The sequence below is a fragment of the Pygocentrus nattereri genome, chromosome 1 (genome assembly GCF_015220715.1).
Source record: "Pygocentrus nattereri isolate fPygNat1 chromosome 1, fPygNat1.pri, whole genome shotgun sequence".
NCBI classification, from domain to species: Eukaryota; Metazoa; Chordata; class Actinopteri; order Characiformes; family Serrasalmidae; genus Pygocentrus; species Pygocentrus nattereri.
In genome coordinates this window covers 56,603,704-56,618,003 of record NC_051211.1, presented here as the reverse complement: position 1 = coordinate 56,618,003, position 14,300 = coordinate 56,603,704, and the positions used below count along the sequence as shown (strand labels likewise).

The window sequence follows — 14,300 nt, the reverse complement described above, 5'->3', positions numbered from 1 at the left end:
AACAGTCACCTGAACAGTTGTGTTGAGGTAGCTCTACATTAACAGTAGTGAACAGTCACCTGAACAGTTGTGTAGAGGTAGCTCTACATTAACAGTAGTGAACAGTCACCTGAACAGTTGTGTTGAGGTAGCTCTACATTAACAGTAGTGAACAGTCACCTGAACAGTTGTGTTGAGGTAGTTCTACATTAACAGTAGTGAACAGTCACCTGAACAGTTGTGTTGAGGTAGCTCTACATTAACAGTAGTGAACAGTCACCTGAACAGTTGTGTTGAGGTAGTTCTACATTAACAGTAGTGAACAGTCACCTGAACAGTTCTACATTAACAGTAGTGAACAGTCACCTGAACAGTTGTGTTGAGGTAGTTCTACATTAACAGTAGTGTACAGTCACCTGAACAGTTGTGTAGAGGTAGTTCTACATTAACAGTAGTGAACAGTCACCTGAACAGTTGTGTTGAGGTAGCTCTACATTAACAGTAGTGAACAGTCACCTGAACAGTTGTGTTGAGGTAGCTCTACATTAACAGTAGTGAACAGTCACCTGAACAGTTGTGTTGAGGTAGTTCTACATTAACAGTAGTGTGCAGTCACCTGAACAGTTGTGTAGAGCTACAGTTCTACATTAACAGTAGTGAACAGTCACCTGAACAGTTGTGTTGAGGTAGTTCTACATTAACAGTAGTGTACAGTCACCTGAACAGTTGTGTTGAGGTAGTTCTACATTAACAGTAGTGTGCAGTCACCTGAACAGTTGTGTAGAGCTACAGTTCTACATTAACAGTAGTGAACAGTCACCTGAACAGTTGTGTTGAGGTAGTTCTACATTAACAGTAGTGTGCAGTCACCTGAACAGTTGTGTAGAGCTACAGTTCTACATTAACAGTAGTGAACAGTCACCTGAACAGTTCTACATTAACCGTAGTGAACAGTCACCTGAACAGTTGTGTTGAGGTAGTTCTACATTAACAGTAGTGTGCAGTCACCTGAACAGTTGTGTAGAGCTACAGTTCTACATTAACAGTAGTGAACAGTCACCTGAACAGTTCTACATTAACAGTAGTGAACAGTCACCTGAACAGTTGTGTTGAGGTAGTTCTACATTAACAGTAGTGTGCAGTCACCTGAACAGTTGTGTAGAGGTAGTTCTACATTAACAGTAGTGAACAGTCACCTGAACAGTTGTGTAGAGGTAGTTTTACATTAACAGTAGTGTACAGTCACCTGAACAGTTGTGTTGAGGTAGTTCTACATTAACAGTAGTGTACAGTCACCTGAGCAGTTGTGTTGAGGTAGTTCTACATTAACAGTAGTGTACAGTCACCTGAACAGTTGTGTTGAGGTAGTTCTACATTAACAGTAGTGAACAGTCACCTGAACAGTTGTGTTGAGGTAGCTCTACATTAACAGTAGTGAACAGTCACCTGAACAGTTGTGTAGAGGTAGTTCTACATTAACAGTAGTGTGCAGTCACCTGAACAGTTGTGTAGAGCTACAGTTCTACATTAACAGTAGTGAACAGTCACCTGAACAGTTCTACATTAACAGTAGTGAACAGTCACCTGAACAGTTGTGTTGAGGTAGTTCTACATTAACAGTAGTGTACAGTCACCTGAACAGTTGTGTTGAGGTAGTTCTACATTAACAGTAGTGTGCAGTCACCTGAACAGTTGTGTAGAGCTACAGTTCTACATTAACAGTAGTGAACAGTCACCTGAACAGTTCTACATTAACAGTAGTGAACAGTCACCTGAACAGTTCTACATTAACAGTAGTGAACAGTCACCTGAACAGTTGTGTTGAGGTAGTTCTACATTAACAGTAGTGTACAGTCACCTGAACAGTTGTGTAGAGGTAGTTTTATATTAACAGTAGTGTACAGTCACCTGAACTGTAGTGTGGAGCTGCAGGGTTAACTGGAACAGTGGTGTGCAGCTGCACTGATCTGAACTGTAACTGTACTGTAAAGTGCAAAGTACCTTAAACAGATCTACTGTCTAGGTTTTTGTAATGAGAGAAGCAGCCTTTCGCTTTTCTGTTGTAATACTATTGTAAACAAAATTTTTGATGTCTTTCCATGTTCTTGTCTTCAAAGCAAGCTCTGCTTGGATGCACCGAAGGCAGTCCGCTTTTCCTGGAACATTCTTTAGGGCACGATACTTTGTCAGGTGACGCCACACTGCCTCCTTCTCTCTGTCGGTCCATGGTCGCCTGGGCTGGACTGTGTGTTTACGATCTGAAACAAAAAGCACAGACAGATGCAATGAATTTTAGTTTTTAAAATAAGGTTAATAAATAAAATAGAGGGCATTTTCTCCAGTATTGCAGATACAAAGGATGTCCATACCATGCCAAGCAGATACATATTTACATATCTATCTACAGGTCGACACTCAGTTACAGTGAGATACTCGGTAGAGAGGACTGATAACCTGTGCAGCACGACATGAATGACAGCGAGTAAATATATAGCAACGCAGCACACCCAGTCATATAAAAATAAATGGTTTCACTTTACTAGGATGGTTCATTGTAGATGCATCACCGTTGCTCAACTAACATTCAAATGACATTCAACAGAATTTCTATTAAATGCGTCTGAACGCTAAGCTGAACGTAAATAACTCTCTATTGAATATAACCCTAAACTTAACCATACCCCTAACCCTAACCTCAATCTTTCACGAGTAAGAGCTATGGTTGGGTTTCATTTTAGGTTAAGTAAAAGATTCTGTTTAGGTTTTAGGGTTGATTCAAGGTCAAGGCCTGGGCGCTATGGTAAAAATATTAAATCATGATATTTACACGTAGTGTTACAGTGAGATTTTGACACACAGATCATTAGTCGCAGTACGATGAGTAAATATTTAAAATGTGTTGCACTTTTTCCCATTAAACAGCACTAATTACACTCTCTAATGAAACATGCAGTTGGCCAGTGTTTTATGCACTGATGATATCCATATGATCAGAAAAGTATATCATCTATATTGAGAACAAATTTATCATGACACCATAAAATATTGTCATATTGCCCAGCTCCATTGCCAAGCTTAGGTGTAGGCTTTAGGCTTGATTCCAGGTTAAGTTTAGGGTTAGGGTTAGGTATAGTTTGAGATTCTATGGACCATCATTTACATTAAACTTGTATTTAATTACTATTCAGTTGAATGTCACTTGAGCATCTACAATGGACCATCCCAGTAAAGTGATCCCAAACAAAAAAGGTTTGTAAGTCAGGTTAACTTGACCAGATGCTAATGATTAGACTACTTTTGAGAATCTGCCCAAGGCCTTTATAAAAAAAGCCAAAGTTGCCTGTTCCACACAACTGTAGATGGACATGATGAAGCTACAATATAGGTGCTTCTAATAAACCAGACACTTGGAAAGGAAATCTCAAAGGGCTTAATTGTTGTAACTTACCTGATTTTCTTGTCTCTACATCTTCAACAAGGTCTGCATTTTGAGTCCTGGAGGAAGGCCTCTTCTTTCGGACAGGGGAACGAACGTTCTCTAGAAAACAAAATACAAACTGTGTACTGCAAGTCTATACAAAATCATTTTGATCTTGAGTTTGGGTGGTCAAATACACTGGACAGCAGTCACATTAAATTATGTGGTGCACTCACACCACAAACCCCATCAACATTCTTCATAAAAGCCACAACAACAGGCTTGAGCATTTGAGGCATGGCCTCCACAAGACTTCTAAGTGTTTTATGGTATCTGGCACCAAGACTAACGTTAGCAGCAGATCCTTTAAGCAAGTCCTGTAAGTTGTTAGGTGGGGTCTCCATGGATCAAACTTGTTTGTCCAAAATATTCCCCAGATACTGGATTGGACCAAAACATTGAGCTTGAACTCATTGTTGTGTTCCTAGAACCATTCTGGAATCATTTGCATTGTGGCAGTGTGCACCTTCCTTGGAGAATCTTTGGTAGGTACTGACAGGTTTTCACAGCGCTTCACTTTTTTCACATTTTATGGTCTTATTCCAAAATGGATTAAATTAATTTATTCCCTCAAAATTCTACACACAGTAGTACCCCATAATGACAAAGTGAAAAAAGTTTGTTTTAATTTATTACAAATTTATTAAAAATAAAAAACAAAAAACTAAAATCCCATGTACATAAGTATCACAGCCTTTGCTCAATACTTTGTAGAAGCACCTTTGGCAGCAATTACAGCCTCACGTCTTTTTGAGTATGATGCTACAACCTGTGTTTGGGCAGTTTCTCCCATTCTTGAGAGGCAGAACCTCTCAAGCTCCATCAGGTTGGATGGGGAGCGTCGGTGCACAGCCATTTTCAGATCTCTCCAGAGATGTTAAATCAGGTTCAAGTCTGGGCTCTGGCTGGGCCAATCCAGAACATTCACAGAGTCGTCCCGAAGCCACTCCTTTGTTATCTTGGCTGTGTGTTTAGGGTTGTTATCCTGTTGGAAGATGAATCTTCGCCCCAGTCTGAGATCCAGAGCACTCTGGAGCAGGTTTTCTTCAAGGATGTCTCTGTACATTTCTGCATTCATCTTTCCCTCGACACTGACTAGTCTCCCAGTTTATGCTGCCAAAAAACAACCCTACAGCATGATACTGCCACCACCATGCTTCACCGTAGGGATCGTATTGGCCAGGTGATGAGCAGTGCCTGGTTTCCTCCAGACATGATGCTTGGCATTCAGGAGTTCAGCTGTGATACTTATGTACATGTGATTTTATTGTTTTTTATTTTAAATAAATTTGCAAAAAATTCAAACAAACTTTTTTCACTTTGTCATTGTGGGGTATTGTGTGTAGAACTTGAATTTGGAATTAGACTGTAACATAAGAGAATGTGGAAAACGTGAAGCGCGGTGAATACTTTCTGAATGCACTGCACAGTGTTGATTCTATTACAACTACACTGCACACTGCAAATTGCACATTGGAAAGCTGAAAACATGACTCTGCTACAATGACATACCTGATTGTTGTTCTGCAGAAGTATCCTTGTCACTTGTCTCCAAATGATCTTCTTGGGATGACGCTCCAGAGGACATCTTTTGCTTCTTTTTGACTGGCGAACATTCACGGTCTGGAACAAAACAAAACATATCAGTTACTAGGAGTCCGATAGAACACATCTGACACACGGCAGAACGGGAGAATCACAGCAAAAAAGTTTTCCTGAAAAATCAGCAGGAGCTGGATATTCCTATCTATATATCTATATAGAAGAAGAAAGTCTGAAGGCAGAGCTGCTAATTTTTAACTGAACTGCATGTCACTGATCTGAACTGTTGGAAAACTGAAAATGTGTCTCTGTACTACTTTCCCATACTTGATTTTTCTTCTCCACAAGAATCCTCTTCACATGTTGCTAACTTATCTTTCGGGGATGAAGCCTTTGAGGACCTCTTTTCCTTCTTTTTGCCTGGCAGACATTCACCATCTGGAATAACACAAATAACCAAACACAACATATCAGTTACTAGATCTGAGTCAGACAGAATACAACATTTAACAGAAATGCATTGCGCACACTGGAAAACACTACTCTGATACACTGACATACCTGATTGTTGTTCTCCACAAGAACCCTCGACACCCGTCTCCAAATGATCCTGAGGGGATGGAGCTCTCGAGGATGTCTTTTGCTTCTTTTCGCCTGGCGGACATTCACCATCTGAAATAAATCAAAACATTGGAAATACAGTTCATCCAGTACATTGGGCAAACGTCTACATAAGGTCCAGGCTTGTGAGGCCGTTTGCTATATACTGCCCATTGCCGTCACACCACAATGACGTGGCGCCCGATGTCATGGTGTGGTAGGGGTTAGAAAGCTTATTAGCTAACATGTATTTATACTGTTCAGCTAAAACCTACCAATTTGCACAATAAATATTTCTAATTACTTTAATTCAGTTCATATTACAGTTTGAACACATCACATACAAAGTCCCTGTACAAGACAACCATCAAATATACGATACGCTGATATAAACGTGTCCTGACAATCCGTTTGGGAATCACTGTACTACTGACAGTAGGTAACATACCTGATTTTTCACCATCCAGAGTGTCTCCATCCAGCTCCAGCTCCTCTAGAGACCGTCCCAGATAAGTGTGATTTCCTTTCTCTATGGCAATCAACAGTTTGCTAATTTTAGCAAGCTGAATGGTGTTTTCAGAGAGTCTGTAATATTCACGGTGGACACGTATATCGTGACCCATGAACTTTGCCACCTGATCCATTTCTGAATTTTTCAAGTTCATCATTTGGCAAAGAGTGGCTATGTGCTTCCTTAATCTGGTGGATCTTAAACACTCTGGATGTTTGGCCTGGCATTCCAATGAAAATTGGCGGAGGCAGTCTGACCCTCTCATATGGCTGGTTCCTGAAATTCGGGCAAACACAAAAGGGTTTTCACTGCAGATACCTACTGCAGTTCGGTTGCTTATCAGAATGTCTATCGATGCCTCCATGTCATGTGTGAGGAGCAATGGGACTTTTCGCTCTCTCTTCCCTCGTATCTCCAGTCGCGTGAAGTTGTTGACAAGTGACTTTTCAAGTTTGGAAAGGCTCTCGTACACTTCTGGGTGAGCTGGAGCTCTGTTCCGTGTTTGGTATGTTGCCAGGAGTAATTTTGAGGCTTCTCCTTCCCTCCTTCTATTGAAGAGGATTATCTGTGTGAGAAGGCTCTGACAAAGTTTCTTCCAGTCTGAAACACTGGGTGCAACCGAGAGTCCAAGCACTGCATCTTTTTCCAGTGCTTTAAGATGTTTCTGCAACTTCATGATATCTTCAGTCAGGGGAATCATTTCATCTTTGTTCCACTTGGCTGTTTTTAGAGTGTTAAGGGCACGTCCTGACACATAGGTGTTCCACTGTGTCTCCATCACCTCAATGAACTTCTTTGCATCCCTCTCTGTTCTAGTGTTTCCACTTATTAGGCTCTCCCCTACCAGTATTTCCGCTGCTCTCTTGAGCGAATATCCAATTTTACATGCTAGAGAAGGTGTCTTATACTCGTTCTGTGAAGCCATAAAGCCACTGACTGTTCTTGTCGCTTCCACAACAGTTTGGAATTTTCCTGGCACAAGGACATCTTGGAGCATACATACACTGTTATCAATCTCTCTGGCGGCTATCAAAAACCTCCCTAGCTCTCGCATTTTCTGAGCGATGTAGGAATGTTGAAATTTGTTATGTCCGTGTTTTTCAAATAAAACATCTCCAAATTTACAAATGAGAGGGTCATTTCTGACACAAATGCTGATCTCATCTTGATGCATACTGTGTAACACATCCTTGCAGCCTGAAGAAACTGAAGATGACACTGGAACTAGGCGGGATGCACATGACTGAATCCTTTTTGTCTTCTTTAAGTTCTTTGCTTGCCTTACCCTACAGGAAATCTCGTGCTTCCACAGATCTGTTTTAACAAAAAATCCCCAACACTGGGGACATGGCAGGTAATTGTTTGGACTTGCGTTGGCCTTGGGTTGTCGCCAGGTGATCAGCTGCCCATCACCATTCTCAAGAACGTCTATATTGTGCTCAAAGTCCCCTTTGTTTCGAATTTCCTCAAGCAAAGCTGCCCTTCGCTTGGACCCTTTAGGAAAACTTAGAGCTTGGGCAACCTCCGTTTCTTCACCATGTTTTCTTTCCAAGTGGCGAGCTATTTTACTGTTTGGTTTTTTACAGTACAGACAAAAATGTTTCTTGTTCCAGATCCGTTTGCCATTGTCAGTTTTTGTGCTGCATTTTACTGTAATCTTTGATTTTTTTTGTTTTGTTGACATGGACGTACCGTTTTCAACTTCCTTGGACAGGACCGAGCTGGAAGACAGCTGGGTTGAAAGGGAGAGACAACTTTCAGAGTCAGACTCGCTGCCATCAGGTTCATATTCCGAATGTGATGACACCAGATCCTCTTCAGACAAATTAATGGAGTCGTCACTCTCTTCCTGCTCAGCCTGTCACAGAAACATTAAAAAAACAAGAATAATTAAACAGTCAAATTAAACTGGATTAACTTAAACATAAAAATCTGCCAAAGACACATTTGGAGTCTAAAATTTGCTCCTTGAGTTTAGAACTGCAGCTGTGAGGACTACATCCCATTAGTCCACCAAACAGCCCCAACTGCATTCAATAAAAAACAATCTACAACCCTTTTCTCAACTCATTATAAGTTATAACAATGATCCCACAGACTAGTGGCTGTGCCTCTGGATACAGTAGATACTGAACTAAAAAAAACTTCTGAACTTAACTGGTAAATCAGAGGACTGATCTCAGATCAGACTCTTCCCTATTTACGATCATGGTCACTAAAGCAGATACTAGATCAGCACTCTTACTGTGCAGCGTTTTTGACAACTCATTTCATTTTTATTAACTTTTATGGCCTTAACTAACAAATAGATGCACTTGGAGAAGTTTTGATGATTTTTACACAGTAAAAAGGCCTCGCAGCCTAGATCAACTATAACGAAGCAAAATTCTGACTTCAAACATGTCTCAGCCATCTAGGTTTTATTTTATGCTAAATTATTCCTTAAAATATTCATTTGATGAAAGCTGTGTTACATACCTTCTTGTTTGGCCTCACTCTGCCAACAGGCTTTGTGTTCTCCATGCTCTGAAAAGAGAAACAAATCACCACATCATCCATCTACTAAGACACATTTGCAATTCATCAGTAAAGTACTGTAATTATTCTAAGTACAAAGCTTTGTTGTTCAGAGATACTTGTACTACAGCTGTTACACAAAAGGAAATCAACTTCTACTGCACTTCACATTTTGTTGGGTGTAACATGAAATCTCTTCTATCTGAGAGACCAACACGACAGGAAACAGCTCGAGCTGGTTAAGCAGTTTAGATCCTGTGTTTTTATGAGTTTAATGGTTTATCTGGTCTACTTGCATGATCGAGCTGACCGAGACAGACCACCAGTATGACCGTGCTTGATTATGCAAGACCGAGCTGGTTGACCAGTATGACCAAATCAAATGTACATCAGTGTTTTTCAGTCCTGGTCCTGGTGTCCCAGCTCCCATCACAACTGATCCAACTAATCAGCTCATTAACAGCCGTTCCTGAGTTAAAGTGGCTGTGTTAAACAGGAAGAGCTCTGAAATATGAAGGGCAGTGGGTCCACAGGGCCATGTTTGAAAAGCACTGGACTGTACTATGCTGGTCAGAAGCTGCTTAACCAGCTTGCTAATTAGCAACGGGTATGATTTTACCAGCTGAAACCAGCAACCAGTAAAACTAGTCCTGATCTGGATTTTTCAGCAGGGCATATAAAACACTGGTCTCACCGTTTCATACTATTACAATATCTGGCAACCATTTAAAATATCTAGACCTTTAAACTTGTAGTAGAGATCACTTCCTGCACCCCTACTGCGAATAACTCGTATGAGGAGCTGCTGTTCTGTATCTGAGCTGTGCTGGAATTGAAGAGTAGTTTAATCTTAAAGCGAGTTTGTAACCGGGTCTGTATGTACAGCGGCGGTGGGACTGACCCCTCCGCAGCGAAGCACCAGCTCTGTACTGAACTCAACACGAGATCAACATCTACCACTAAACTCCACCAACCACACACACCAGCTCTGTACTGAACTCAACACGAGAATAACATCTACCACTAAACTCCACCAACCACACACACCAGCTCTGTACTGAACTCAACACGAGATCAACATCTACCACTAAACTCCACCAACCACACACACCAGCTCTGTACTGAACTCAACACGAGAATAACATCTACCACTAAACTCCACCAACCACACACACCAGCTCTGTACTGAACTCAACACGAGAATAACATCTACCACTAAACTCCACCAACCACACACACCAGCTCTGTACTGAACTCAACACGAGATCAACATCTACCACTAAACTCCACCAACCACACACACCAGCTCTGTACTGAACTCAACACGAGATCAACATCTACCACTAAACTCCACCAACCACACACACCAGCTCTGTACTGAACTCAACACGAGATCAACATCTACCACTAAACTCCACCAACCACACACACCATCTCTGTACTGAACTCAACACGAGATCAACATCTACCACTAAACTCCACCAACCACACACACCAGCTCTGTACTGAACTCAACACGAGATCAACATCTACCACTAAACTCCACCAACCACACACACCATCTCTGTACTGAACTCAACACGAGATCAACATCTACCACTAAACTCCACCAACCACACACACCAGCTCTGTACTGAACTCAACACGAGATCAACATCTACCACTAAACTCCACCAACCACACACACCAGCTCTGTACTGAACTCAACACGAGATCAACATCTACCACTAAACTCCACCAACCACACACACCAGCTCTGTACTGAACTCAACACGAGATCAACATCTACCACTAAACTCCACCACCGACACACACCAGCTCTGTACTGAACTCAACACGAGATCAACATCTACCACTAAACTCCACCAACCACACACACCAGCTCTGTACTGAACTCAACACGAGATCAACATCTACCACTAAACTCCACCACCGACACACACGGCGCTGAATAATCACCGAATATAAACCAACATATAAACGAGCTGCTGTACCAGAGACGCTCCGGCCGGACAGTCAACGCTATAGCAGCTAGCGCTAGCTAACTAGCTCACTACTGCTAGCTAACTAACTTTCTCCTCATTCCACTCAAACCGCACATTTCCCCCGAAATCCGCCCCACAGAGACCCGGTTCCTCAGCAGAAGCTGCTTACACTGTCAGATACATGTACAGATGTTTGTACTTACACCACGCGTGTGCGACTGCAGTGCCGAACCGAACCGAACCGCTGAACTGTGAACGCGCACGAGCCGAACAGCCGTTAGATACACGAGCACGAGCTGCTGAACCGACTCGCGCTGAACCGGCACGTGCTGTATGGCGTCTGAGCGGTTTAATGAACTGAAGTGTTTAAATTGTGAAATAAATAAAGCGAGTTAAAGAGCGACTCTCTGCTCTAACACTGAACTTCATCCACTACAGTTAAACAGTATAACCGAGTCACGCGACTCATCTAAATATCAGCTACTTATTTCAGACATGGAGCCCAAGTAGGTTCATTAGAAGGTTTACCTGAGATTCTCTTACCTTGTTCAGCAGCTCTAAAGTCTTCTGCTGCTCCTTTTCCTGCTGGTTGAGGATGTGCTGATACTTCTCCTCCTGCTTCTTGTGATGCTCACGAAGTTTCTTTAATCGCGTTATAAAACGATCCATTCTGAAACAGAGTGACTGTAGGCCTTGTGTACTGTTCACCCCTCACACTGAGAATTACTGACCTTAAAGCCGTACTGCAGAATCTTTACTGCCAGTGTCTACTACACAATCATTACATCACGTTTATCTGTACTGAGAAGAGAACAGGAGACGCTTAACATAGAAACCAACAGGCCTTTACAGAAACTCCTGCCCTTTAAATATTATTACAGATTTTAAAGTAGACTGAACTGTTGTTAAATAGTATATGTACACTTTTTACACTTACTACTGTTTCTATACTCAAAACAAACAGTTAATGCACCAAAACCTTTCACGACCAGAACGACCAGCAGTGGGTTTATATTAAAGTAGGGAAGAGAACTAGTTTGGCGTTGAGAAGTGTCAGCAGGTGCGGTCACAGGGAGATTCATAGAATAGATTTACACGATAAGCTAATAGATCACCCACACACAATCAAATGGACCTGTTTACACCAAGCCACTTCATGTAATTAGCATCTGGACTGTATCCTGATCAGGATAGACATGGATCTTTATTAGAACTTCAAACATAACTCAGACCTTCTTGTTCCTCTGCCTGGTCAGGGACTCAACCCTGTATCCACAGAGCCTAAAAAATGTGGTTTTAGTCACATGCATGTACACGGGGAAGTGACATGCATCTCCAGTTATGTAGACTGGAATCCAGTCACTGTGTGGGGCAGAATATGTATATTGCCTCATTGTGAGGCCATTATAACTGGTGTTCTGGTTGTACATGGGGGGCTGTTGAATGTGTCTTGGATATACTACTTGCATATTTATGTAGTTTGATCCAGATATGATTCTGATACTCAAGGTGCATGAAGTGACCAGGTGTAAATAGGGTCTAGGATCTACACAATATTAAGCGTCAGATGGACTGCCATAAATCACACTGCAACTGGAGCAGTACACATTGTTTTCTGGTATGATGAATCATTGCCTAACCAGCCGACAGTCCGATGGACAAATCTGGATTTGGCGCTAGCCAGTAAAATGCTTCTTCACTGAATACGCTCTGCCAAGACTAAAGTTTGATGAAGGACAAATAACAGTCTGGGACACGTGCATAGAAACAACAAATATATACTTCAAACTTTGTGTCAACATATTTGTTATGACTGTTTCCTGCGCACAAAGCAAGCTCCATAAAGACCGCTCTGACTGACCTGCACAGGGCCCCGACCTCAGCCACTTCCTGTACTTGTGGAATGAACTGAATCACTAAATGAGAAAGAGGCCTTGTTCCCACACATAAACATCTGTCCCCACAACTGAGCATTTCAGTCTCTACCATTAAGACAAAGAAAAACAACAGGAGATGTGAAGCATGTCACCTGAAACATTAGCATGTCTTGTAGTCACTGCCTGATTTATGAAGGTCAACAACTGTTTGCCTCACTTCATTCTTTGATCTTAGCCAATTAATAATGCATATGTGAGTGTCTAGTCTGCATACCTCCTCATATGGATAGGATAGTGAAACAGAAAGGCGTAAACTATTGTGCTTAAACATGTAGCTGAAATAAGAACAACCACATACAGACGGCTAACAGCGAGACCAGGCAGTCCAGGTTTTGCTGCACCACCATCGGCAATGTAGAATCATTAATGGCATTTCAACAACTGGAAGTTTGAGACTGACGTATCTTTAGAACTTCAAACATAACTCAGACCTTCTTGTTCCTCTGCCTGGTCAGGGATTCAACCCTGTATCCACAGAGCCTTAAACTGTAGAGCGCAGATTTAAATTAAGGTACCACAGAAAAGTATTTACACATAACACTGGACTACTCACAGCATGGTTCTAGCATGGTTTCTTGTGATTTGTGTACAACTGACCACTCTGATGGTGGGCCTCATGAACATGATTTGTGAATCACTCACGCACCTCACTACAAAGCTTTGGTAGCAATGTTGGACAAATGCCTGTAGATGCCAAGCTATCACTGAGGTAGTGATGTTGGATGAGGCTGAGAGCTGACATGCCATCACTACAAATATTGACACATATTAATGCCATGGTATGTCTTATCACTTCCCTTTACAGTAATATTTACAGGAAGGAGACACAACATCAGCTACCCTAAGATTACATCTCTTCTCGGGAGCACAGATACTTGTCATCCATAGCTGTGCATGTGTATTTCAGCAAAAGTGATCAGTCAGTCAGTAAGAGAACACAAAGTCTTTGGGAGGCACTGAATCACCCCAGCAGCCAGAGCACATGTGATATTCAAGTGATATTCAGTTTAGATTTTCTTGGATATATGCATTGACCTATTCTATGAACTGGAGATATGACGGTGGTGGAGAGAGACAATATACACTGCTCAAAAAAATAAAGGGAACACTTAAACAACACAATATAACTCCAAGTAAATCAAACTTCTGTGAAATCAAACTGTCCACTTAGGAAGCAACACTGACAATCAATTTCACTGCTGTTGTGCAAATGGAACAGACAACAGGTGGAAATTACTGGCAATTAGCAAGACACACTCAATAAAGGAGTGGTTCTGCAGGTGGGACCACAGACCACTTCTCAGCACCTTTCTGCTTTCTGGCTGATGTTTTGGTCACTTTTGAATGTTGGTGGTGCTTTCACACTCGTGGTAGCATGAGATGGACTCTACAACCCACACAAGTGGCTCAGGTATTGCAGCTCATCTAGGATGGCACATCAATGCGAGCTGTGGCAAGAAGGTTTGCTGTGTCTGTCAGCGTAGTGTCCAGAGGCTGGAGGCACTACCAGGAGACAGGCCAGTACACCAGGAGACAGGCCAGTACACCAGGAGACGTGGAGGAGGCCGTAGGAGGGCAACAACCCAGCAGAAGGACCGCTACCTCCGTCTTTGTGCAAGGAGGAACAGGAGGAGCACTGCCAGAGCCCTGCAGAATGACCTCCAGCAGGCCACAAACGTGCCGAAAGAAACCGACTCCATGAGGATGGTATGAGGGCCCGACGTCCACAGACGGGGGTTGTGCTCACAGCC

The 14,300-nt window shown here is 42.2% G+C and overlaps 3 protein-coding genes across 7 annotated transcripts in view; 1 reads left to right on the top strand and 2 right to left on the bottom strand.

Moving 5' to 3' along the window:
* The window catches only part of cacna2d4a (calcium channel, voltage-dependent, alpha 2/delta subunit 4a), a 230,781-nt gene that overhangs the window by 69,913 nt on the left and 146,568 nt on the right, over nucleotides 1–14,300 (top strand). The gene's annotated exons all lie outside the window — the stretch shown is intronic.
* lrtm2a (leucine-rich repeats and transmembrane domains 2a) overlaps nucleotides 1–14,300 on the bottom strand; it is a 97,168-nt gene that overhangs the window by 6,258 nt on the left and 76,610 nt on the right. The window lies entirely within an intron of this gene.
* On the bottom strand, nucleotides 1,814–13,703 carry LOC119264189 (claspin-like). Of its 2 annotated transcripts, XM_037542286.1 has the most exons (9): nucleotides 11,156–13,703; nucleotides 8,589–8,636; nucleotides 7,803–7,968; nucleotides 6,048–6,386; nucleotides 5,561–5,671; nucleotides 5,327–5,437; nucleotides 4,970–5,080; nucleotides 3,428–3,517; nucleotides 1,814–2,237 (listed from the first exon to the last, which is right to left on the bottom strand). In XM_037542286.1, exons 1-9 carry the CDS (start codon nucleotides 11,279–11,281, stop codon nucleotides 1,999–2,001), a joined length of 1,341 nt encoding a protein of 446 aa, XP_037398183.1. In that variant the 5' UTR covers nucleotides 11,282–13,703; the 3' UTR covers nucleotides 1,814–1,998. The 2 variants fall into 2 exon arrangements, with proteins under 2 accessions (XP_037398183.1, XP_037398184.1); XM_037542287.1 differs by lacking the exon at nucleotides 6,048–6,386.